General features: G+C 42.8%; 1 protein-coding gene and 1 long non-coding RNA gene across 5 annotated transcripts; one reads left to right on the forward strand and one right to left on the reverse strand.

Moving 5' to 3' along the window:
• Window positions 1-1542: 1542 nt before the first annotated feature.
• Window positions 1543-23340, forward strand: LOC111955849 (histone-lysine N-methyltransferase EHMT2). Of its 4 annotated transcripts, none has more exons than XM_023976193.1 (27): window positions 1543-1618; window positions 2262-2328; window positions 2455-2622; window positions 2767-2978; window positions 3182-3260; window positions 3566-3621; window positions 3754-3882; window positions 4918-4989; window positions 5152-5272; window positions 5386-5493; window positions 5755-5891; window positions 6425-6568; window positions 9038-9348; window positions 9581-9805; window positions 10140-10222; window positions 10452-10558; window positions 10846-10968; window positions 11355-11456; window positions 12083-12187; window positions 12454-12608; window positions 16058-16370; window positions 16479-16556; window positions 19308-19423; window positions 22012-22098; window positions 22217-22295; window positions 22491-22666; window positions 22940-23340. In XM_023976193.1, exons 1-27 carry the CDS (start codon window positions 1592-1594, stop codon window positions 23118-23120), a joined length of 3561 nt encoding a protein of 1186 aa, XP_023831961.1. In that variant the 5' UTR covers window positions 1543-1591; the 3' UTR covers window positions 23121-23340. The 4 variants fall into 4 exon arrangements, with proteins under 4 accessions (XP_023831961.1, XP_023831964.1, XP_023831962.1 ...); XM_023976196.1 differs by having other exon boundaries at window positions 5758-5891; XM_023976194.1 differs by having other exon boundaries at window positions 5389-5493.
• On the reverse strand, window positions 23184-23490 carry LOC139023415 (uncharacterized). Its single transcript, XR_011474549.1, has 2 exons — window positions 23400-23490; window positions 23184-23307 (listed from the first exon to the last, which is right to left on the reverse strand). It is a non-coding gene; the product is annotated as an uncharacterized lncRNA (long non-coding RNA).
• Window positions 23491-25370: the final 1880 nt, after the last annotated feature.

The following is a 25370-nucleotide window of genomic DNA, read 5'->3' on the forward strand; positions in this document are numbered from 1 at the left end:
TTCAATAAACAAATGGATAAGACTATGTTCTATTCTCATTGATTTAGTTCCTACTACAACTGACTGAACTGAACTGAATGAAGGATGAATTAAATGTTCTATTATGTTGGAATGACGAGTTGCACGCATCATGCATGCTCTGCACTTTATTTGGCTAGTAGGCAAATAGGCCTACATTAGGGTATAATGACTCTGACTGCATGCCTCCAGAAGGGGTGCTTTTCCGAAGGCGCATGTGTAACAGAATAACTTTAGACCGTCCCCTCGCCCCGACACGGGCGCGAACCAGGGACCCTCTGCACACATCAACAACAGTCACCCACGAAGCGACGTTACCCATCGCTCCACAAAAGCCGCGGCCCTTGCAGAGCAAGGGGAAACCCTACTTCAAGTCTCAGAGCAAGTGACGTAACTGATTGAAACGCTATTAGCGCGTACCCGCTAACTAGCTAGCCATTTCACATCCGTTACACATGGTGCTGTGGTGCTGCATGGAGGTCACAAACTCTTCAACTGGGCAGCAGTGTCGCGATGGAGGGAATAGCCTATAAGGAGACCTAAGACCACTGCAACATAATTATTGTAAAGTGTGGGAATAAGCTCATGCCAGAATTAATCTATGTTTAACCTCCCCCTTGTTCATTTCAAAGTCCAAATGTTCATGACCCGATTCATATAAATCATGTCAAATTATTTGAAATTCATATTAACCCCTCCTACAGAATATGATTTGGCAAGAGTGATGAAAGAAATATCAAAATATTTTGAGTGGCAAACATAATTCCTAGATTCACCAAACATCTATTATTCCTGGTATATAATACTGGTTATGATTGCAGACAGAGCCCAGAGAATGGGATGGTGCAATATTGAATTAGTCGTGCATGCATGGGGATGTCCACGTCACCAAGAGATATGTCCATGCTGTAGAGATACACCTAGCGGACTGAAATTTCACTGTTGTAAGCATAATACAGCTAGTGCTATCTAGACTTGCGCTGGCAAACACATCCATTATATTAGCTACCTTAAATGTGAGGTAAACTCAACAGGAGTAATATAGAATGGAGACTTTTAACTTGAAAATGTGAAGGATACCGCTTTCCGGTTTTCCTGACTTCCGTTTGTTTTATACTGCGTTATATTTATAATGCGTTATGTTTGTTTGAGTAGCACTCCTCACAAACCGTTTGGTGTATGTTTTTTTTGTTGGTGAGATGAAACTGCCAAAACTCTGAAAGGTATTATTGTACATCAGAATTGCAACACAAGATTTGCTCAAGTCTAAAATGTTGTCTGTAATCGTAAGATGGTGTTTGTATGTTCACAGATGAAATTTAACGTTTACGTTCATGTTTCACGAATGGCTTTTCTTACAATCCAAACAATTTAGGTATGGCTTTTCTTACGATCCGTACGTTCAACCTTTTGGCAGGTATCTGGCTCCATACTTTTCCAGTACGCATCCTTTTTACGAGTTTGGCAAACTGACTTGGAACTAGTTCAGTCAGCTCTGCCAATCAATGAACAAAGGGGCGGAGAATGGACGTTTACGCACACCACGTAAAATACGTCACATTTTATTGGAAACATGTCGGCATCTGAGAAAACGTCCAAGGTAAAGAAATATTAGCTTTATTTAGCTAACTAGCTAGTTTACAATGGCTATGGACATTGCATATTTGCCAGTTATTCAATACCTTGAAGATGCATACCTGAAATGCAATCTTTACAAGCAATTTGTTGTTTTGATTGCAAMGTCTTGTTTCTTGCATTCTGCTAGCATAAAGGCAGCCCTCCTTGAACAATTAGCTAGCTAGCTAGCCACATAGCTAGAAAAGGGCTCTGAAAGATTAGGTAAAGGGTCACAATAAAACATTCATAGCAAATATTCCTACATTTTGCAATGCGTTTTGTGGAGATTGAGTGTCCAACATTTTCAGTGGTCCTAAAATGTTTCACATTCAACTTCAGTAGCCAGCTATTAGGTTCGTGAATACAATAGGAATAGTTTAATTTCTACGCGTGCGTGCATTTTCCAGTGTCACTCACTACAATGTCAACACAACCTCTGGAGGATATGGACAACACTTCTAACTATTATGGATATTAAAATCTGTCTTGTTACGGTTGCATTTATTCATTCAGTATTTGATTTGGAATGTGATCTGCAACTTTTGCACATCAAATAAATTCAAAATGCTCCTTCATCTGCTTGATATATGTGGTTCTGCTCTGGTATTTGGTTTTCCAAATGTTAGGAGTTGTCTGAAAGTGATGCATTGGAACCTGATCCTGAAGTGAGACTCTCAAGCCAGTCGGATGAAGGTATGGATGTACATTGAGAATGTATAGATTTAGACATATCTGTCTATATTCATACATACAGACATGTACACATAAAGCTGTGTATATGCTGTGCATATTGATGCAGAGGCTTTGAATGTTTCCTAGGTGATGCAAGTACCAACACAGCAGTGGTTACCAAGGAGACCGAGCCCATGGGTGGGAGGCTGTCACAGTCGCTATTTCAGGAGATTCAGGGAGATGGTTCGAAAGACGGGGAGGAGAGCGAACGACTATCAACAACATCCTCTTCTGTGTCAGTCAGAACCCTCGCAGGTAAAGATTGATCTATCTATTATCCATGGTTACAAAAACGTTGATTTCATGTTTATCTCTTTGTCAGTTCTCTCTCTTTCTCTCTTWKCCTTAGTTTTCATCATTTGGTTTAATCTATGATTCCTTCGTTTATCCCCCCCACAGGACATGCAGCGAAGAGCCTTCCATCCACATCTTCCTCTTCAATCTCCTCCTCCACTTCCTCTCCTTCTGGCAGAGCAAAGATGAGTGTTTTTGGTCCTGGAAGTAAAGCTCTCCTGCCACCTCCCTCATCCTCCTCTCCGCCTCCTGTCCCTGGCCAGACAGTAAAGATACACCGTGCTCGCAAGACTATGAACAGACCTCCCCCAACACAGGTGAGTCTTCTAAGACGATGGCTGGTAGTAGCGCTATATTTTTTAGAATAGCCACTTATACAGTGATGTCAATCAAAAAGGGCATATCTTATGTTTGAGTTAGTGTGTTGAAAATCAGRTTATTTTACCATTCGGAAGTAATTTTATTCCTGTCACATTGTCCCCTTCATGACCATCTGATCCATTGAGTTGTTGCCTTTCAGATGAGGTGCATCGAGTCACCAATCGTGCCAGTCAACCCCACAGACCCCACGACCAGCTTCGCGACAGACAGTGATACTGGTCAATGGAAATATTGCATACATTTAGATTGACTTGAATGAAAGATTTACCCATTTGAATGTTATATTGTATTTGAGCGATGTTCTATTGATTCCCAGGGTCATTTCATGTGTATCTGAGCTATTCACCGTTTAAGCAGGCAGAAATATAGCCTGGAACGATGTGTTTTTCCCCGAGAATCAGAGATGCACAAATATAATAGAACATTTTAAAATGGGTGAATCTTTTTTTTAAATGTTTGTATGTAAGATTACTTACTGTTGAGTTTGAATCCTGTCACGTTATTTTTGTCTCTTACTCGGCAGCAGCAAAAAGGAGAAGGTTGGTCCAGGCAGAGAGCGCTATAGGCACAGAGCAGAAGGTAAAGACTGGGCAAGGCTGTGTCCGTGCTTTATTAGAGAATGAAGATAATAGTTGCTTATAATAGGTCTCATGCTGAGATATTAAGTAGTGACCCTGACCTAACACTTTGTTTTTGTTACTTGAATTTCAGCCAGATCATGTACTCCGAGAGGCGGCGAGACGGCGTGACAGTTGGCTGGAGGATGCAGATGAGAACGAGTTTCTTCTCTATAACCCCTATGCAAGAGATGATACGGACCCAGCCTACTCCGACTGCAAGGTCAGAGGCTAATTAAAACCCATTAACAGGCAGCTCAACCAGGCGAGGTCCTTTTGACAACCAATTTTAAACTAAGTGAAACATATTTATGTTGTTAGGCATATTTTATCATCTCAACCAATGCCATTTAGTAAAATCGTGTGGTTTTCATTATCGGACTGCCATGTTTTTTGAAACACGCTTTCAAAGATGGTTGAAAACCAGGATGTGAACGTGAGCAAAACTGAACCTCATTTACCATACTTTTTTGTTGTTGTACTAATTGTGTATAAAATGGGAAATTACAACATAAAATGTTATTGACCTCTAAAACATAAGTTAAGGATGAGTTAAGTCACTATGTTTTTTWGTTTTTTTTTACAATTTTAGGAACTCTTGAAAAATATGCTCTATTAGGCAGTTGAGTTGCCCATTTTAAAGGAATGATATTAAGTCAAAGCTTTTGACAATGGAAAGTGGAGAAATATTGTTATGGGATTTTTAGGCTGTGCAAATACAAAAACCCTTTCAAATCCATATCAGTATTCACTGTCTGCCTGTTATCTTCAATATGTTTCAGAATATCATTCCGTACATGTAATTTTACTGGTATTCTAAGCATATAAACTGTAAATGCATACATTTACATGCATTCTAATATTCATATTTTGACACACAAATTTAATATTTGATATCAAGTCCTCATTTAACTTGGCCAATCTTCCATTTATAAGTAAATGAAGCAGACATAAATACATGTATCATTTTTGAGATTATTTAAAATTCTCTGCAAATTCCAATACAAAATKAGTATTGGGCACCYGGCTGGTTGAGATGTTTGCGATGCATTAATTATCGAAGTTTAAGTCATTCAAACACATTTTTCATATATGGTCTATACTGAGGCTAAATACAGATAAAAATGTTTTTCTGATATTTTTCTCTTGGTGTACCAGTTAAAGCATTAATGCTGAATAGCCACAGTTTTGAATAGATACAAGGAAACTGTACGTTGCTCTTTTTCCATATGTGTACCTCCCATTTTTCCTTTTGCAGTCTGAAGATGGTGGACTAGAGGAAAGGCTACATGAAAGAGATGCAGATGCATCTGGTAACATGTCAGATCATGTGAGTAGTTTTACTGGTCCTGTGTCAGAGTTGGAAGCTACAATCATTTACCAGGCAGTTTTAGGCAACATGTGTTTCATAAGATTCACTTGCTGGAACATCATTTTTATTTGGTCAAAGCATTGTTCCTCTGCCGGTCAACCAAACCCTCTTTGTCCTCAGAGCTCAGAATCGGACCCACAGAGGCAGGGCCAGAGGAACGAAGGGAGCAGTGATTCGCCATGGACTCGCCCCGGGCGAGGCAAAGGGAGAGAGAGAGCCGAAGGAGTAGAGGCAGGAAGAGGTGAGTGACAGGGAGATCTATTMGTTTGTATAAATAGTCTTATCGTCGCCACTATCATTATCACCACAGTGGCTATTTGATTGTAAATGATTAATGTCTGTTGTAACTTCCAGCAGTGTTGGCAGCAGCTACTTTTGGTGGGTCCTGCGAGTACACAGAGGTTGCCTTGGGCTCCCTGGACATCGCGGCAACAGACAACCTAACACTCTCACCTCACCACGGTGGGTAGACTGTATTCACACACAATACACAATCAATACACACACAGTCTTTATCCGTGGTCTCTCACGGTCAAATCCTAGCTTGACGTATGCGTCCTGTAACTTTGACACAAATCTACTATTAATGTCTTGTGAACACATGATTTGCGTACATAACTAAAGCCATGATATGGTTCTCAGTGAATAGCACTGATTATCTGCTACAGTGAATAGTACCATATGACACCGATGAGGCAATGTCATATCTGCATGTCTGTGTAGAAGGCAGTGACACTGGGGAGACGGAGCGTCTGGAGGAGCTGCCTCTGTGTAGCTGCAGGATGGAGGCACCACGCGTAGACAGCGCCAGCAGACGGCCCAACAGACTCTGCATGGCCACAGAGAGCGTGAACGGAGAGGTTTGTGTGTGGCTGTGCACATGTAGTCTCTGTGAAGCTGTGTTTTCCCGAGGATTTTTATCAGCAGTGGTGGCAAAGTTAGTGTGGAGGGGGGGGGGGCTCCGACTGCACATACAAAATGTTGCTGTTTTAAAGTTATTTTCCTACAATTCTGAACCTTTTACCATGGCTTATGCCGTGTTCTTATGCTATCTAAGTGACTCAAACGTTATAACAAAATCAATGTCATTACATTTTTTGGAATTTTAGATTCTCCCTGACTGTCTAGGTTTTATTCTGGTGATTGTTAGTTCTCAAATATGATATTATTGAAAAAAGATATAGCTCCATTATCTATTGTACTTATTTTAAAGATTTTTTTTGCATCATATCTTTGGGTGTGGCGGCCATTTTTTGCGAGTCGCTGCTAAATGAATATAGGGGCAACACGGTAAGCTTTTCCATCTCACATAGCTCATTTGGAATCAACATATGACTCACTATTTACTTCCCCTTTCAATTGTTCACTTTCCTCTCCCTCTTGTCTTTCGCAGCTGGTGGGCTGTACCAATATCATTCAGAAGGGGGAGACCATGCGGCCGTCCAGTCGGGTTTCCCTCATTGTGCTGTGCGAAAGCCATCGGTCACATATGGTCAAACATCACTGCTGCCCTGGATGTGGATACTTCTGTATCGCAGTAAGGTTTTGTGCCACCCCCCCACAATCAAACATACTATCTGATGTCAAAGAACTGGATAGGTGAAAAGAAATTCCAAGTAGGCGTAGAGCTGTGGCAGTCACGAAATTTCGTCAGCTGGTGATTGTCAAGCAAATAACTGYCGGTCTCACGGTAATTGACTGTTAATTAACATAAACACATTTAGCATCTCCTGGCTTCCACACACCGCCTACAAAGCCATTTTTAAAAGTATAATACATCCATGTAGTATGGCCTACACCTTCACAATGAATCCATTATTTAKTTCAGACCGGTTTAAAGAAGCATGATATGSAGAAAATGTAGTCTATTTCAGAAGAACAGAATAGCATAYTCTGAGTTGTCCTTATGTTAGGTCCTGATGTGGCTATGCCATATGGCTGTGGGCTACACTAGTTAATTTAGCAGACAAGATTATCTTATAATTCCCTGGAATTATATTATTTTATAGTATGAAGAATACAATTGAACAAAGCTGAATAAAATAAAGATATTTTCTCAGCGATTTGAGGGAGTGCGCACATGCGGCTATTCTGTGTTGAGCGGTTAACAAAGAAACAGGTCCTCCTTTATGCTTCATTTAAAGTTATTCATGTAACTTTAGTTGTTCTACAAACGTTGGGCTATGTTTTGATTTTTAATACATTGTAAGGCTGCATGATGAGACGCTAATGAGGATTTAAAAAAAAGTTGCTTGAAAGGCATGAGCTCTGCTTTGTTTTTTTGCGCAGGCTGTGAACACTCCAATAGTCTCTCATTCACAATTTGACAAGCATTTGATAATGCATCGAATTTCACGGTGGCATCCCCTTTGGGGCCTTAATGCACCCTAAAAAAATCCATGCCATTTGTGGCCCGGCGTGCTGCGTTGTGCCCTTTTCCCTGAGGGTGCTGTGCAATCCGAAGCGCCTCTCACTTACATGGCTCTCAGTCACTGATTGGGTCTTTCTCACAGGCTACAAGTAAAGACTGACACATCGGGGACGCAACAGAGTGCGTCCTTATCCAATTCCAAAGTGCAAATTGAAGATATTAACCTTTCGTCAGCCAACAAGATGAGTAAGCCTAACGAACAGCAAAAGCACTAGCCTATGTCAATCTACTATCCCCCATAGTACAAAAGTCAACCTATTCTGTGCGAGAAATAAATATTCCAAACATAGTCTGGGACAGTTGTGGGATGCGATAGATCCCAAATGAATACAACCACTAGCATCAAAAAACCTTTATGCAATGTGGCTTATGCAACAGATCAGAATGTTTCGCTTAAAATGTTGATAAACTATTAGGCTATTTCTTCACATTATAAGCGCAGCAATGCGCTATAAGCGAGAATATTCCATTAGCGGAAAACGGAATAATCAAAAGTGACTGCAAATGCAATTATGCATGTAATGCTTTTATTATAAGGGTGCATTTTTATGGTGAAAATTATCTTCCCCAAACTTGAAACCAGTTAGGCTCTACACCCTTTGTAAAGCAGATTAATGTGCTTAATTTTATGAAGTTATTTGGCCATTTTAGTTGTGATACAAATCTTATTAAAACGTATAGGCATGTGGGCTAGGCTAAATTATGTGTGTGACAATGATTCGAAAAAGTCACTAAAAAACGCATGGTTTCTTATACTAGGCATCATTCACAAGTGATAATATATAATTCACAAGTGATGGGCTAATACTGTCACCCATCAGACTGTTCTTGATTTAATCTTGGCTTTACATATACTAAATAATATATGTGATATTTTTTATTTATTTAGAATGGACCATTCTCATGCACCTGTATCGAAACAGGGGCAGCGGGAAAACATACATGTCATCTATGCACTTAAATTACCAATGGAGGATGCTTTTCCTCGTGGTTTATTTTTTTATGCCAGCCAGGTAGACTATACTTGTGCTTAATATGAGGAAAGTTGAGAAATAAACATAGTAGACCTAGCCTTTAGAAAACTGATGGGATCCTCCTCTTTTTAATAGAGACCATCACTCTGTTTTCTCCCGCAGTTGCATAGCCTACAGAAATGTTGCGCAACATGAGCTCATGGCTCATGATTAGATTTTCGATTACATTTGCATCGATGTCAGAGTGATTAGAGGGACGATAGAGTGCGGAGTACCAGGCAGTCGTCAAGTTTGGTAGGCTACTAATGAACAGCAGCAGCATTAGAGCTTGGAGAAGCCTAATTACCATGACTAAGCGGTCATGTGGAATTTGACTACCTTCATGACTCGTGACCGCCGGTGTGGCAGTCACCGCAACAGCCCTAAGTAGACAACCTCCATATTGTATTCACCTTAGACCTAGCTTGTGTTTTCTAATCTGTAAAGATGGAGAGGAGACACAGAGAGACCACTGCAGACACTTGAGATGCATTATAAGTCTGTGCGTGTACGGTATATGTTTGACGTGGCCTTACACCCCTCCCTCTCTCTGATTTCCCAGGGCACCTTCCTAGAGTGCTGTCCGGACCAGCGCATCGCCCACCGCTTTCACCGGGGCTGTGTGACAGTGCTGGGGGCTGGAAGGGGCAGGGGCATGGGCACAGGCATGCTCTTCTGCCCCCACTGTGGCGAGGATGCCTCGGAGGCCCAAGAGGTCACCATCCCCCCCTCAGCATCCGCGGCCACTGTGGTCACCACTTCCGCCTCGTCCACCACCACACTGTCCCTCCCACCCCCTATCCCCTCTGACCTCTCCCTGGCGGCCTCCACGTGGCCGCTGAAGAACGGGAAGGGGCCAGTGGGTCCTATCAGGTGAGGAGAAAGGGGGAGATAAAGATATGTGAAAAGACTAAGTGTAGGCTGGAGTGCAATAATTGGGTGATTTTGATCTGCTTGTTGTGTATTTGTGGATAATTGATTGATTTGAGCTTGTGCCTGTGAGTCTATTGTTTGATAACTCGTATGGAAATAATGGTTATTCACACCACCCTAATCATCGCAGCCTTCTTTTACTCCCTCTCTCTTTGTCTTCTTGATCTGTCAGTGCGAGGATGCGTGGGGTGGTAAAGAGAGACCAGGATCAGCGCCCCCCCAAAGCCGCTCTGGCAGCAGGGACTGTCAACGCAGCCCCCCCAGGCGAGGGGGGAGTGGACAGTGTGGGACCCTCCCTCTGTCTGCCCAATGGGAAGCCAGTCTGTCCCAGTGCACTTCCCCCCGGGCCCAGTAGGGCGGCGCTGCAGAAAGCCATTCTCACCCAGGACTCTGAGAAGTGAGACAAAATAATAAAATTGATTAATAATAGTCTAAGTCTTATAGAATAGAATAGAATTATCTGTTGCAAATCAATGATTGATGGGAATTGTTTACGGCTAGACTTGGGTCTTGTTTGAATGCTTTGAAAATACATCCATCTTTCCTCCTTTTGTTGAAATTCCAAATTTGCTGAACTGACTGAATTGTGGAAAGCTATGTAGGGGAAATGTATTTAATGGTGTTGGATCCAGTGATTAGTCCAAGAAATAGGAATGTGGGAGAGATGCATTTTACACAGAGTTCTGATAGGAACTGTTCTCACGTGGTGATTCTTGGTTGTGATTGGTCAGGAGGAAGAAGCTGAGGTTCCACCCCCGCCAGCTCTATCCAGCTGCCAAGCAGGGCGAGGTGCAGAGGGTTCTGCTCATGCTCAGTAAGTGTCATAAGGAGTCCTTTGTTCGTATTTTACTGTTAGATTAAATAGACATTCCTGATCTGATTGCATATTTTGTCTAAAGTGGCTTGGTCTCATCGCTCCTCCATCTGCTCTGGAAACTCTTGTTGTCCACTGTTCTTTCACATAAGTGAAGGAATGAGATGATATTGACCCCTACTGCTGCTAATAACCCCTCCACTCCACTTACTCTCTCTGTTTGGTTCAGTGGAGGGCATAGACCCAGCCTACCAGGCTGACTCCCAGAACAGACGCTGTGCTCTCCACGTTGCCGCCCAGAGAGGCCTGCTGGAGGTCTGCTACATGCTGGTGCAGGTGAACAACTTTTGCACTTCAATCATTACAACTGGGTAATATYCATTAGGCTCCAAACTGAAGAAAACCGACTGAATCGGGGAGGGACTACCTGAACTTGTCCAATAWRAAATGCTTGTTTACATTTTCTGTTGCGAATGTTTTGACATTCAACCCTGCTCTTTATTTTTATGTTCAATGATAGAAGTGACTCCTTTTACTCTTATTCCCCCCAAAATGGATCAGAGTGTCACTCATACAGTTATTATTCACCAGAGTGCTCAAATGCTTTTCTTGTCTATTTACAGGCAGGTGCTAAACTGGACATCCAAGACAAATCCATGAGGACCCCTCTCCTGGAGGCCATCGTCAACAACCATGTGGAGGTGACCAGGTACCTGGTCCAGAGTGGAGCCTGCGTCTATCACACTGTGAGTGCCTGGTAAATAGCCCCTATACCAGAGCTGGTCGGCTAACACTAGTAGCGGCTCTAGTAACATGAGCCGTAAAGGATTTAAACCTGAAAGAATTTGATCATCACCTTGAGTCACCTCAGAAGTCAACAGTAGGATCTATTATAGAGKAACTGGAGCTAGGCCCTGTAGGTGGCATGTTAATACAATCTTGATTGCAATCAAATTCTCACCTTCTGACAATATTAAAATGTGAAGATTATAATTTTTCTTCGCCTCTCCTATTGGCTTTTCCTCTTTTCGCCCCCCCTCCCCAACTATTCTGTATTTTCCATTTTCTTTCTCCGTTTCCTCCCTCTCTTTTCCCTCTCCTCCCTCTCTTCTCCCCCTTCTCTGCTCTCCAGGAAGAAGATGGCTACACTGGTCTCCACCACGCGGCCAAACTGGGCAGTCTGGACATTGTCACCCTTTTGTTGGAGACGGGACAGGTGGACATCAACGCACAGGTGGGGAAGAGCGAGAGAGGAACACTCTTGGGCTCTAGACAGGGTGGCAACAACCGACAAGTCAGTGTGTGTTTTATCAGTCTGCGACACTCTTTGTCGACTGCATACTTCACACTGCATCATGTCCGATGACCACATTGTCTGTTTTCTGAGAATTGCTTTAACAACATTTTTTTTTCTGCTAACTAAACATCTTTATTTTGATTCAGACTATGCATGCACAGATGAAGATAATATAATTCTCTTTATTTGATGTTAAGTTGTAACCTTCTGTTTTTTAGTTTTTGTTTTACAAATCTATCCCTCTGTATATTATGTGGTTCTCTGCAGTGCGTAGTATGCGTAGCACTAACACCCTCCTTTGTAGGTATAGTAATCATTCAATGTACTCAATAACAGATACTGTATCATGTGTCACTTGGCAATGCTAGTTACCTGTAGTTCTTAATTAGTCAATAGACTGAGTTAACGATTACCACCAGAATAAACATGTATGTTTAATCTGTCTTCCAGTCCCATGTACTGTATTGAACCATAGCACTTGTGTTAGGCTGTATTGGCTTGAGTACCACTGTATAGTCCAGTCCCCTAACCCTCTGAGTCAATGTGTTGTATTCCCCTCTCAGGATAGTGGAGGCTGGACTCCTATCATCTGGGCTGCAGAGCACAAGCACATCAAGGTCATCAGAGCACTGCTTAACAGGGGGGCTGACGTCACCCTCAAAGACAAGGTTAGGGCTTTCTGTCCTGGTTATAACAACGTATGGGCATACAATGGCCAAACTGCATTTTGAAGGAGGATGTGGAGGATTTTAAGGCACGGCAAGTCACAAATCCTTGAAACGACAGCATTTGCTTCTTGATACTTGMTTTATTGAAGGAATAGGTCAATTTGGTTGTAGTACTCCAATCCATACCTTTTCTTTCTAKCCATTAATTTATTGTGATGCAAGTCCCTCTGGGATGATACAAATAATCTTCTCGCTCTCTCTATTAGGAGATGAACGCGTGTCTCCACTGGGCGTCCTTCGCAGGCTGTGTGACGATAGCAGAGATGGTGCTGAATGCCGGCTGCCCGTTGTCTTCTGTCAACATGCACGGGGACACTCCCCTRCACATCGCTTCCAGGGAGGGCTTCCTCGATTGTGTAACGTGAGTAGACCAATACCCTGTCAATCGCATCCATCGGTCACTCCTATGGCTGTTACGGTGACTGTATTACTGCCACACTGGCGGTCACSAGTCATGATGCCAGTCAAATTCCATGTGACCGTTAAGTCACGGTAATTAAGCTTCTCCAAGCTCTGATGCTGCTGATGGTCATTAGTAGCCTACCAAACTTGCTTAACTGCCTGGTACTCAGCACTATTGTCGCTCTAATCACTCTGACATCAATGCAAATGTGATCGAAAATCTAATCAAACACTTCATGAGAGCCCATGAGCTCATGTTGTGGAACATTTCTATAGGCWATGCAATTGCGTAAGAAAACAGTGATGGCCACTACTAAAAAGAGGATCCCATCAGCTTTCTATAGGCTAGACCTACTATATTTATTTATCAACCTTCCTAATAATAAGCACATTGCTTGACTTTAAAACACAAGTATAGCCTACGTGTCTGGCATGAAAATGAACCACARGAAAAGTGTYCTCCATTTGCTATTTWARKKSMWKGRWKKWWTTTTTTYCCYYYKSCCCYKKTTTTTTTWATAATGGTCCATTCTAAATAAAATAACGTCACATTATTTAGTATATGTAAAGACAAAATTAAATCAAGAATAGTGTGATGGGTGACAATATTAGCCTATCAGTTGTGAATGATATAGTGCATTCAAAAATTATTCAGACCCCTTGACTTTTCCACATTTTATTACATTACAGYCTGATTCTAAAATTGATTAAATCCTTTTTTAACACACAATAACCAATAATGACAAAGTATTAAAAATAAACACTGAAATATTACATTTACATAGGTATTCAGACTCTTTACTCAGTACTTTGTTGAAGCACCTTTGGCAGCAATTACAGCTTTGAGTCTTCTTGGCACACCTGTATTTGGAGAGATTCTCCCATTCTTCTCTGCAGATCCTCTCAAGCTCATTCAGGTTGAATGGGGAGTGTTGCTGCACAGCTATTTTCAGTTCTCTCCAGAGTTGTTCGATCGAGTTCAAGTCCGGGCTCTGGCTGGGCCACTCAAGGACATTCAGAGACTTGTACTGAAGCCACTCCTGCGTTGTCTTGGCTGTGTGGTTAGGGTTGTTGTCCTGTTGGAAGGTGAACCTTCGCCCCCAAGTCCTGAGCGCTCTGGAGCAGATTTTCATCAAGGATCTCTGTACTTTGCTCTGTTCATCTTTCCCTCGATCCTGACTAGTCTTCCCGGTCCCTGCTGCTGAAAACATCCCAACAGCATGATGCTGCCAACCCCATGCTTCACCGTAGGGATGGTGCCAGGTTTCTCCAGACGGGACACTTGGCATTCAGGCCAAAGAGTTCAATCTTGGTTTCATCAGATCAGAGAATCCTGTTTCTCATAGTTTGAGAGTCCTTGAGTTGCCTTTTGGCAAACTCCAAGCAGGCTGTCATGTGCCTTTTACTGAGGAGTGGCTTCTGTCTGGCCACTCTACTATAAAGGCCTGATTGGTGGAGTGCTGCAGAGATGGTTGTCCTCCTGGAAGGTTCTCCCATCTCCACAGAGGAACTCTGGGGCTCTGGGTCATCTCCCTGACCAAGGCCCTTCTCCCCCGATTGCTCAGTTTGGCCGGGSGGCCAGCTCTAGGATGGGTCTTGGTGGTTCCTAACTACTTCCGTTTAAGAATGATGGAGGTAACCTTTACCAGATCTGTGCCTCGACACAATCCTGTCTCGGAGCTCTACGGACAATTCCTTCGACCTCATGACTTGTTTTTTTCTTTGACATGCACTGTCAACTGTGGGACCTTATATAGACAGGTGTGTGCCTTTCCAAATCATGTCCAATCAATTTAATTTAGCACAGGTGGACTCCAAGTTGTAGAAACATCTCAAGGATGGTCAATGGAAATAGGATGCACCTGAGCTCAATTTCGAGTCTCATAGCAAAGGGTCAGAATACTTATATAAATAAGGTATTTCTGTGTTTTTTTTCTAAACTTGTTTTTGCTTTGTCATTATGGGTTATTGTGTGTAGATTGAAGAATTTATTATTTTTTTAATCTATTTTTGGATAAGGCTGTAATGTAACAAAATATGGAAAAAGTCAAGGGGTCTGAATACTTTCTGAATACACTATACATTATGGTGAATGATGCCCAGCTTCAAATCAAGAATAGGCTAATATTGCCACACATCACACTATCACTTGTGAATGAAGCCCAACTTAAGGCAAACAGCTCATGCTTTTTTGGTAACTTTTTCAAATCATARTTGCATACCTCATGTAGCCTAGCCCATAGGCCTATATYTTTTGGTAAAGTTCCACAACTAAAGTGGCCAATTAACTTCTTAAAATTAAGCACATTAAGGCCTCTGTACAGCGGATATCTGGCAAAAATAAGCAGCGCGTGAGTTTCAAGTTTGGGGAAGATCATTTTCCCCATTTTAAAAATGCACCTTTTATAATAAAAGCATTACATGCTTAATTGCCTTTGCAGTCACTTTTGATAATGGTGGTTTCCTGCTAATGGAACATTTGCTCTTATAGCCAACTTATAATGTGATAAATAAATTGATAGCCTAATAGTTTATTTTTTGTGTGTATTTTTCACCCCCTTTTTTTCACCCCAATTTCGTGGTATCCAATTGGTAGTAGTTACAGTGCCCATCCAACCCGGAAGCCAGCCGCACCAATGTGTCGGAGGAAACACCGTACACCTGGCGACCGTGTCAGCGTGCACTGCTAGCCAAACCCTCCCTAACCTGGACGATGCTGGGCCAATTGTGCGCCGCCCCATGGGCCTCCCGGTCGTGGCCGGCTTCGACAGAGCCTGGACTCGAACCCAGAATCTCTAGTGGCACAGATAGCACTGCGATTGCGCCACCCGGGAGGCTGCAATCAACATTTTAAGATAAACATTCTCATCTGTTGGGTCAGGCTCAATGCTTAAAACAGTTYTTTTGATGCTAGTGGTTGTATTCATTTGGGATCTATCGCATCCCACAACTGACCCGGACTATGTTTGGAATATTTATTTATTGCACTGAATAGAATAGGTCAACTTTTGTACTATGGGTAATAGTAGGTTGACATAGGCTAGTGCTTTTGCTGTTTGTTAGGCCTACTCATCTTGTTRACTGACAAAAAGTAAATGTGGACAGTTGTTCCGATATCTTCAATATGCACCTCGGAATTAGCATAGGAACAGTGGGTTAACTGCCTTGTTCAGGGGCAGAACGACAGATTTGTACCTTGTCAGCTCAGGGATTCGATCCAGAAACTTTTCGGTTACTGGCCCAACGCTCTAACCACTAACCACCTGCCGATTTTAATTGTGAATGTGTAGGCTATATTACATGGATTTATTAGACTTTTTAATATATAGATGTTTGAAAGGGCTGCATCAGTGGCTTGTAGGCTGTGTGTGGAAGCCAGACCTTTGTTTGCTTATTCCCTCTCTACAGGCTCTTCCTCTCTAGGGGGGCAGACATCGACATCATGAACAGGGAAGGGGACACCCCTCTTTCTCTGGCGCGTTCCGATTCGCCCGTCTGGGTGTCACTCCAGATAAACAGGAAGCTGCGGCGGGGGATAGCCAATCGTATGCTTCGTACAGAGAAGATCATCAGCAGTGACGTAGCCCARGGGTATGAGAACGTGCCTATCCCCTGTGTGAACGCAGTGGATGATGAGGGATGTCCCTCAGACTACAAGTACGTTTCYGAGAACTGTGAGACTTCAGCCATGAACATCGACCGCAACATCACRCACTTACAGGTACATACAGTAACACCACACACCTTTTAGATGATACATATGATAATTATCATTGATCATACATGCATCTTACCTTTCTATAAATCTGTGTATGTGTCTGTCCCTCAGCACTGCAGCTGCACAGAGGACTGCTCYTCCAGCAACTGTCTGTGTGGACAGCTCAGTATCCGCTGCTGGTACGACAAGGTTAGTGACAAATAATTTATTTTATATCCCACTTTATTTGGATGTAAAAGTATTCAGSCATTCTAGCTGTGAACTTTGGTGTTGAAGTTTATATTTGATTAAGGAAACTGATAAGAACTAGAACCTTGTAAATATCCTGGGTTTTCAGAGAGMGTTTGCTCTCATTCTTCAAATTTGACATGTTATTGAACTGTGGATAGTTTGTTGAACTGTGGATCTGTCTCCGTCTGTACGCTCGTACATCAGTCACACGCGATAATTCAGACAGCACTGGCCTGATTGAGGAAACTTTGAATGATGCGTCTTGCCATAGAGATCTGGCATTTACAAAATTACACTGATTGGCCAGATGGTGGCGCTATAACAAGAGATTGAAAATGCTAACTTTTAAAGGTCACCCCCTTTATTCTTTTTGAATTAAATTTATGAAATTCAGTACATAGGTCCCTCTCCTCACAAGGAGCAAATTTGACTCAGGGACCCATAAGGTTCGCCATGATAGATCTTCCGCCATGTTGAATTCTGTGAAAATTCTTAAAACGCTACTCTTCTGGCACTGAATGACTGATCTGCACGAAACTTGATACACTACACGACCAAAAGTATGTGGACACATGCTCGTCGAAAGTCTCATTCCAAAATCATGGGCGTTCGTATAGAGTTGGTCCCCCTTTGCTGCTATAACAGCCTCCACTCTTCTGGGAAGGCTTTCCACTAGATGTTGGAACATTGCTACCGGAATTTCTTCCATTCAGCAATGAGCATTAGTGAGGTCAGGCACTGATGTTGGGCGATTAGGCCTGGCTTGCAGTCGGCATTCCAATTCATCCTAAAAGTGTTCGATGGGGTTGAGGTCAGGGCTCTGTGCAGGCCAGTCAAGTTCTTCCACATCGATCGCGACAAACCATTTCTGTATGGACCTCGCTTCGTGCACTGGGGCATTGTCATGCTGAGACAGGAAAGGGCCTTCCCCAAACTTTTGCCACAAGTTGGAAGCACAGATTCATCTGGAATGCCATTGTATGCTGTAGCGTTAAGATTTCCCTTCAATGGAACCAAGGGGCCAAGCCCAAACCGTGAAAAACAGCCTCAGACCATTATTCCTCCTCCACCAAACTTTACAGTTGGCACTATGTATTGGAGCAGGTAGCGTTCTCCTGGCATCCGCCAAACCCAGATTCGTCCGTCAGACTTCCAAATGGTGAAGCGTGATTCATCACTCCAGAGATCACGTTTCCACTGCTTCAGATTCCAATGGTGGCGAGCTTTACACCACTCCAGCCGACAATTGGCATTGTGCATGATCTTAGGCTTGTGTGCGGCTGCTCGGCCATGGAAACCCATTTCATGAAGCTCCCGACGAATAGTTATTGTGCAGACGTTGCTTCCAGAGGCAGCTTGGAACTTGCTAGTGAGTGTAGTAACCGAGGACAGATTACTTTTACACCCTACGTACTTCAGCACTCGGCGGTCCCGTTCTGGCTTGTGTGGCCKAGCACTTTGCGGCTTAGCCATTGTTGGTCTTAGACGTTTCCGCTTCACAATAACAGCACTTAGTTGACCAGGACAGCTCTAGCAGGGCAGAAACTTGACCAACTCACTTGTTGGAAAGGTGGCATCCTATGACAGTGCCATGTTGAAAGTCACTGAGCTCTTCAGTAAGGCTGTTCTACTGCCAATGTTTGTCTATGGAGATTGCATGGCTGTGTGCTCGATTTTATACAGCTGTCAGCAACGGGTCTGGCTGAAATAGCTGAATCCACTAATTGGAAGGGGTGTCCACATACACTATATATACAAAAGTATGTGGCCTCCATTGACTAARGTCTCTCAATGCAATATTCTTTAGAGTACCTAAAACAACATGGCTGCTATGGACCAATAAACATTCACATGAGTGTGGCCTGGCACATAAATGCATATAAATCACTCAAAGGATATTCGTATTGTAACACAATTTAGTACAAGTAGCGAACACTGTCAACACSTGCACGAGCATTCATATAGGACACACAGTGGCACTTTAACGGACACATGTTTATCTCTTGATCTGTTTGACTCAGAGTGCTGAAATGTGTCACACATGCTCAGGGTTATGAGTCCAGCTAACACACGTGATGTCTCAGACACCACTTTATTAAAGAAAAATGTTTTTAACGGAACTTGGGTAAATGATGTGTCTTGCCATAGACATCTGGCATTTACAAAACTACACTGATTGGCCCAAGGGGGGCACTGCATTATTTGTGAGGGACTACATGCTTACTGTTGCCTTTTTTGATCATGGTTAGTGATACACCCAGCAGTCATACGAGACAGAATTTACTTTCCAAGCGGTCACCAAGCCATCTCTCTCGAAAGACTGGCGAGGTAATTTGGAGGGCTCTGTCCTTTTTTTTCTCTCTTTAGTTTATTTCTAATTTCACGGTGGAAGGCTAAAACATCGTTTTTGTCCCCTACAATGAAATCGTTGGAGRGACTATGGATCTGTCCGTACGTACGTTAGTCACACACCAATATCTGACACCACTGGCCTGATTTTGACAAACATGGGTGAATRATGTGTCTTGCCATAGWGATCTGGCATTTATAAAATTGCACTGAGATGCCCAAGTGGGGCGCTATAGTGAGCTTGTCCCGAGGGGGGACACTGTATCATTTGTGGGGGACATGTTTATAGTTGTTTTTAAGTATCGAGTTCGTCAGTATCTTATGTTTGTCTTTCACCCATGTGTTTTCTGTGTTTACCAGGACCACCGGTTGCTCCAGGAGTTCAATAAGATTGAACCGCCTCTCATATTTGAATGTAACCTGGCTTGCTCCTGCTACCGCACCTGCAAGAACAGAGTGGTGCAGGCGGGAATCAAGTAAGAGCTGTTACTACACCACTGTACACTTTTTGAAATCAAATTAGAACTATTTTAGATACAGTGCCTTCAGAAATTATTCATACCTCATGACTTATTCCACATTTTGTTGTTACAGCCGGGATTCAAAATGGATTAAATACTTTTTTCCCCCCTCTCACCAATGTACACACAATACCCCATCATTGAAAATGAAATACAGATATCTAATTGACATAAGTATTCACACCCTTGAGTGAATATTTTGTAGGAGGACCTTTAGCAGCGATTACAGCTGTGAGTCTTTCTTGGTAAGTAAGAGCTTTCCACACCTGGATTGCACATTTGCCCATTTATTCTTTTCAATATTCTTCAAGTTCTGGTGATTACAGCTTTGAATCGTCTTGTGCCAAGCTGATACAGACATACCCATCTGGATTTTGAGATTTTCTCCCATTCTTCCTTGCAGAATTTCTCAAGCTYTGTTAAATTAGATRGGGAGTGGCCTCCCGAGTGGCGCAGCGGTCTAAGGCACTGCATTGCAGTGCCAGAGGCGTTACTACAGAACCAGGTTCATTACCGGGCTGTGCCACAACCGGCCGTGGCCGGGAGTCCCATAGGACGGYGCACAATTGGCCCAGCGTCATCCGGGTTAGGGGAGGGTTTGGCCGGTGGGGCTTTACTTGGCTCATCACGCTCTATCGACTGCTTGTGGYGGGCCGGGTGTCTGTGGGCTGACCCCGGTCGCCAGTTGAATGGTGTTTCCTCCGACACATTGGTGCGGCTGGCTTCCGGGTTAAGCTGGCGGGTGTTAAGGAGCGCGGTTAGACGGGTCATATTTTGGAGAATGCATGACTCCACCTTCACCTCTGCCGAGCCTGTTGGGGAGTTGCAGAGGTCAGACGAAATATAATAAATAAAATACAAAAAAAACATTTGACGGGGAGTGGYGGTGAACAGCAATCTTCAAGTCTTTCCACAGATTTTCAATGGGATTCAAGTCTGGGCTTTGGCAGGACAACTCAAGGACTTTCTTGTTCTGATGCAAATGCAGTGTTTCTTTGGCTTTATGTTTKGGGTCATTGTCCTGTTGGAACGTAGATCTTTGCTCAAATCGAATGTCATTTGCACTCTGAAGCAGGTTCTCATCAAGGATTTGGCTCCATTCATTGTCYCCTCTATCCTTACCAGTCTCCCAGTCYCTTCTGCTGAAAAGCATCACCATAGCATGATGMTGCCACCACCATGCTTCACAGTAGGGATGGTGTTAGACGGGTGATGAGCTGTGCCTGGTTTTCTACAGACATAGCGCTTTGCGACAAAAGTTAGATTTGTCTCATCAGATCACAGWATCTTTTGCCTTATGAGTCTTTCACGTGCCTTTTTGCAAACTCCAGGAGTGGCTTCCGTTTGGTCACTCTCCCATAAAGCCCAGATTGGTGWAGTGCTGTAGAGAWCTCCGTAGTTCTGTCAGAGTGGTCATTGGGTTCTTGGTCACCTCTCTGACCAAGGTACTTCTTGCCCGGTTGCTCAGTTTGATCGGACGGCCAGCTCTAGGCCTGGGTAGTTCCATATTTTTTCTATTTCCCAATGATGGAGACCTCTGTGCTCTTGGAAACTTTCAACTCTCTAGAAAGGGTTATATGTCTCATCACAATTCTATCTTGGAGATCTACGGACAGTTCCTTGGACTTCATGGTATAGTTTTTTTGTATAGACAGGTATGTTTCTAAATTGGGTCCAAAAAATKCAATTGGCAACAGGTGGACTCCAATCAAGTTGTAGTGACATCTCAAGGATGATCTAAGGAAATTGGATGCACCTGAGCTCAGTTTGGAGTGTCATGGCAAAGGGGTGTGTGAATACTTTTGTAAATGAGATATTTCTATAATTTCATTTTCAATASATATGCAAAAAAACTCTAAAAACATGTTTTCACTTTGTCATTAAAGGGTATTGTGTGTAGATGGGTGAGGGGGAATAMAACATATTTTATCCATTTGAATTCRGGCTGTAACAACAAATGTGGAATAAGTCAAGGGGTCTGAATACGTTCTGAAGGCACTATCTATGACTACCCTCATCTCTTACTCAAACACACTTTTTKGGGGTTTATCTCTGCAGACCTTATGAAAGGGTTTCCCAAACGCTGCCCTGGGGACCCCAAGGGGGGGGCAAAATTTGTTTTTTGCCCTAGCACTATACAGCTGATTTTTTTTAAATAACTAACTAATCATCAAGCTTTGATTTATTTGAATCARCGGTGTAATGCTAGGGCAAACAGCTAAACYCTTCGAGTCCCCTGGACTGAGTTTGGGTAATGCTGCTTCATGACATTGTCTGCTGTTGTGTTCGACATTTACATTGTCCCGTGTGGCTCAGTTTGTAGGGCATGGCGCATTCAATGCCTGGGTTGTGAGTTCGATTCCCAAAGGGGTCCAGTGTGAAAATGTATGCACTCTCTCCTGTAAGTSACTCTGGTATGAAAAATGTAAGCACTTTCTACTGTAAGTCACTCTGGATAAGAGTGTCTGCTAAATGACTAAAATGTTAATCTTACTGTCTGGGTCCTGGTACAATCTCACTTGTCTACTTTATCTCGGKCTTAGGGTGCGTCTCCAGTTGTACCGAACAGAGAAGATGGGATGGGGAGTWCGGGCTCTACAGGACATTCCCCAAGGCAGCTTCATCTGCGAGTAAGTGTGTATATGGTTATTTTAAAGGAAATTAGTATGATTAGCCAATCGAATGTGTCTTGCCAGTTCTATCAATTAGTTMATTGTCTTGTTGGAAGTAACATTTCTCTCCACACAGATACGTAGGAGAACTGATCTCTGACGCAGAGGCAGATGTAAGGGAAGATGACTCCTACCTCTTTGACCTGGACAACAAGGTACCTCATCTGTTTTTCCTCTCATAGGGATTACACATGAAAAAATAAAATACATGAAGTTGTATTTGTCACATGCACTGAATACAACAGGTTTTGATTTMCTGTCATTTAGACACAGAAGTTTAAAAACAGACCACTGATCTACCAATGCAACTAAGTACATCACCATCCCTCTCTCTCTCCTTCCCTCTAAAGGACGGGGAGGTGTACTGCATCGATGCCCGTTACTACGGTAACATCAGCCGCTTCATCAACCACCTGTGCGACCCCAACATCATCCCGGTGCGGGTGTTCATGCTGCACCAGGACCTGCGCTTCCCCCGCATCGCCTTCTTCAGCTCCCGAGACATACTGACAGGACAGGAGCTTGGGTGAGAAGCTGCACCCCCACCACACACACTTTGGATCTGAGCCACAGACACAAAATGGACGCCCAGTGGAGTGGTGTTGATGCTGCCTTAGGAAAGCAGAGTGGAACATGATTTGGCACCACTTTTTCAGTAACAGTAGCATCTATTCCATGTATAACTTCTCTTGCACCAGAAATAAAATGGCCTGAGTATATTGTTTATTCCACTGATTTATGATATTGACGTACACTGTAATTCTAGGCTGAGAATTTGATCAATGTTCTGTTTGCACAGGTTTGATTATGGAGACCGCTTCTGGGACATCAAGAGTAAATACTTCACCTGCCAGTGTGGATCAGAGAAATGCAAACACTCAGCGGAGGCCATCGCCTTGGAGCAGAGCAGGCTCGCTCGACTGGAGACCTGCCCAGAATTGGATACTGACCCTGGGCTTGCCATGCTAGGAAACTTCTAGGCATCCCCTGCGGCCTGGTGCATGTATTTCTCMGTTTCTACACTCACTCTTACATTTCGTATATGTTTTTGTGCAGTTATTGTTTGTGTGGTAGACGAGCCTTAACTTTTTCCATGTATCTGATATAAATGACTGAAAAAGGTGTCTTCTGTGTAAGACCATACATACAGTACAGTATTTTTTTTTACTATAATATTGCTATGCCTCTTTGCCATGAGACAGCTGTCTCTTATACACATCTAGATGTGTATAAGAGACAGGTACAGTATTTTTTTTTACTATAATATTGCTATGCCTCTTTGCCATGAGACATCAGTGGCACTACAGCATACTATGAAATGCCAGTTATGCTCACCACATGCTGTGCCAAATACATACTGAACAATTTATTTCACAGTACTCTAYCATGATACTGTCTACTTGTTAATTAATTGAAAAAGTTACCGACAGCTGACTTCCGAGTAGTATTGAAGTCTGTTTTTATACAAAATGTACTTTGTTTTGTCATTTAATACATTTGATTAAAATTTTACAAATGGATCCACTGTCATTTGTTTCAGCAGTGTTGCTATTCCTACAACTCAATGAATATCAAGCAGCCCAGACACACCAGAGAATTTGTGGTTCTAATTTTGGCATAGATTGCTAAAAAGTTTTAGCGRTTTAATGTAACATTCCATCTGTGTCTTTATTTGAGTTTGAACCTTAATCTGGTCTTTGACAGGGTTCTTGGGACGTGTTGAATATTCTACAACTCATKATGGGAAAGGGAGCATGAACTCTGCTTTTATAACATATTCAGTAATACTGACAGAAAAAGAAGGCTGTCAAATTGACTTATGTTAATCACTATCTGGTTGGGTTGTGCCAGGTTTCATGTTGTGGTGAACTGAAGAACATGGGCGAGACATTAAACATTTCCAAAGCAATAAGGAAGGGCTCTTAGTGTGATGGTAGGAAAAGTCACTCCCTCAAATCTAAATAAAATGTTTGTATTTGTAGGGTCAACCTACAGTGGCAAGAAATGTGAACCCTTTGGAATTACTTGGACTTCCTCAAATTGTCTGTTGTGACTTAGAATAAGATCAGATCAAATTTTATGACCATTCACAGTCTGCTTAAACTAATAACACAACCAATATGTTTTCAAGTCTTTATTGAACACACCTTGTAAACATTCACAGTGCAGGGTGGAAAAAGTATGTGAACCCTTTGTTTTAATAACTGGTTGACCCTACTTTGGCCAAAMGTTTTCTGTAGTTGTGGATCAGACCTGCACAACGGTCAGGAGGAATTTTGGACCATTCCTCTTTGCAAAACTGTTTCAGTTCAGCAATATTCTTGGGATGTCTGGTGTGAACGGCTCTCTTGAGGTCATGCCACAGCATCTCAATCGGGTTGAGGTCAGTACTCTGACTGGGCCACTCCAGAAGAATGTATTTTCCATTCTGTTGATTTACTTCTGTGTTGTGAGTTGTTGTCCTGTTGCATCACCCAACTTCTGTTGAGCTTCAATTGGTGGACAGATAGCCTTACATTCTCCTGCAAAATGTCTTGATAATCTTGGGAATTCCTTTTTCCGTCAGAGCAAGCTGTCCAGTTCCTGAGGCAGCAAAGAAGCTTCAAACCATGATGTTTCCTTCACCATACTTTACAGTTGGGATGAGGTTTTGATGTTGGTGTGCTGTGCCTTTTTATTCTCCACACATGGTTTTGTGTGTTCCTTCCAAACWACTCAACTTAGTTTAATCTTTCCACAGAATATTTTGCCAGTAGCGCTGTGGAACATCCAGATGCTCTTTTGCGAACTTCAGACGTGTAGCAATGTTTTTTTTGGGACAGCAGTGGCTTCCATGGTGTCCTCCCATGAACACCATTCTTGTTAAGTGTTTTACATATCGCAGACTCATCAGAGATGTTGGCATGTCTTTAGCTGACACTCTAAGATTCATCTTAACCTCATTGAGCATTCTGCGCTGTGCTCTTGCAGTCATCTTTGCAGGATGGCCACTCCTACGGAGAGTARCAACAGTMYTGAACTTTCTMCATSTATAGACAATTTGTCTTACCATGGACTGATGAACATCAAGGCWTTTAGAGATACCTTTGTAACCCTTTCCAGCTTTATGCATGTCAACAATTCTTAATCTTGRGTCTTCTGAGACCCAGGCAATGCTTCTTGTGAATAGCAAACTCAAACTTTGTGTGTTTTTTATAGGGCAGGGCAGCTCTAACCAACATCTCTAATCT

Source organism: Salvelinus sp. IW2-2015, linkage group LG31 (genome assembly GCF_002910315.2).
Source record: "Salvelinus sp. IW2-2015 linkage group LG31, ASM291031v2, whole genome shotgun sequence".
Classification (NCBI taxonomy): domain Eukaryota; kingdom Metazoa; phylum Chordata; class Actinopteri; order Salmoniformes; family Salmonidae; genus Salvelinus; species Salvelinus sp. IW2-2015.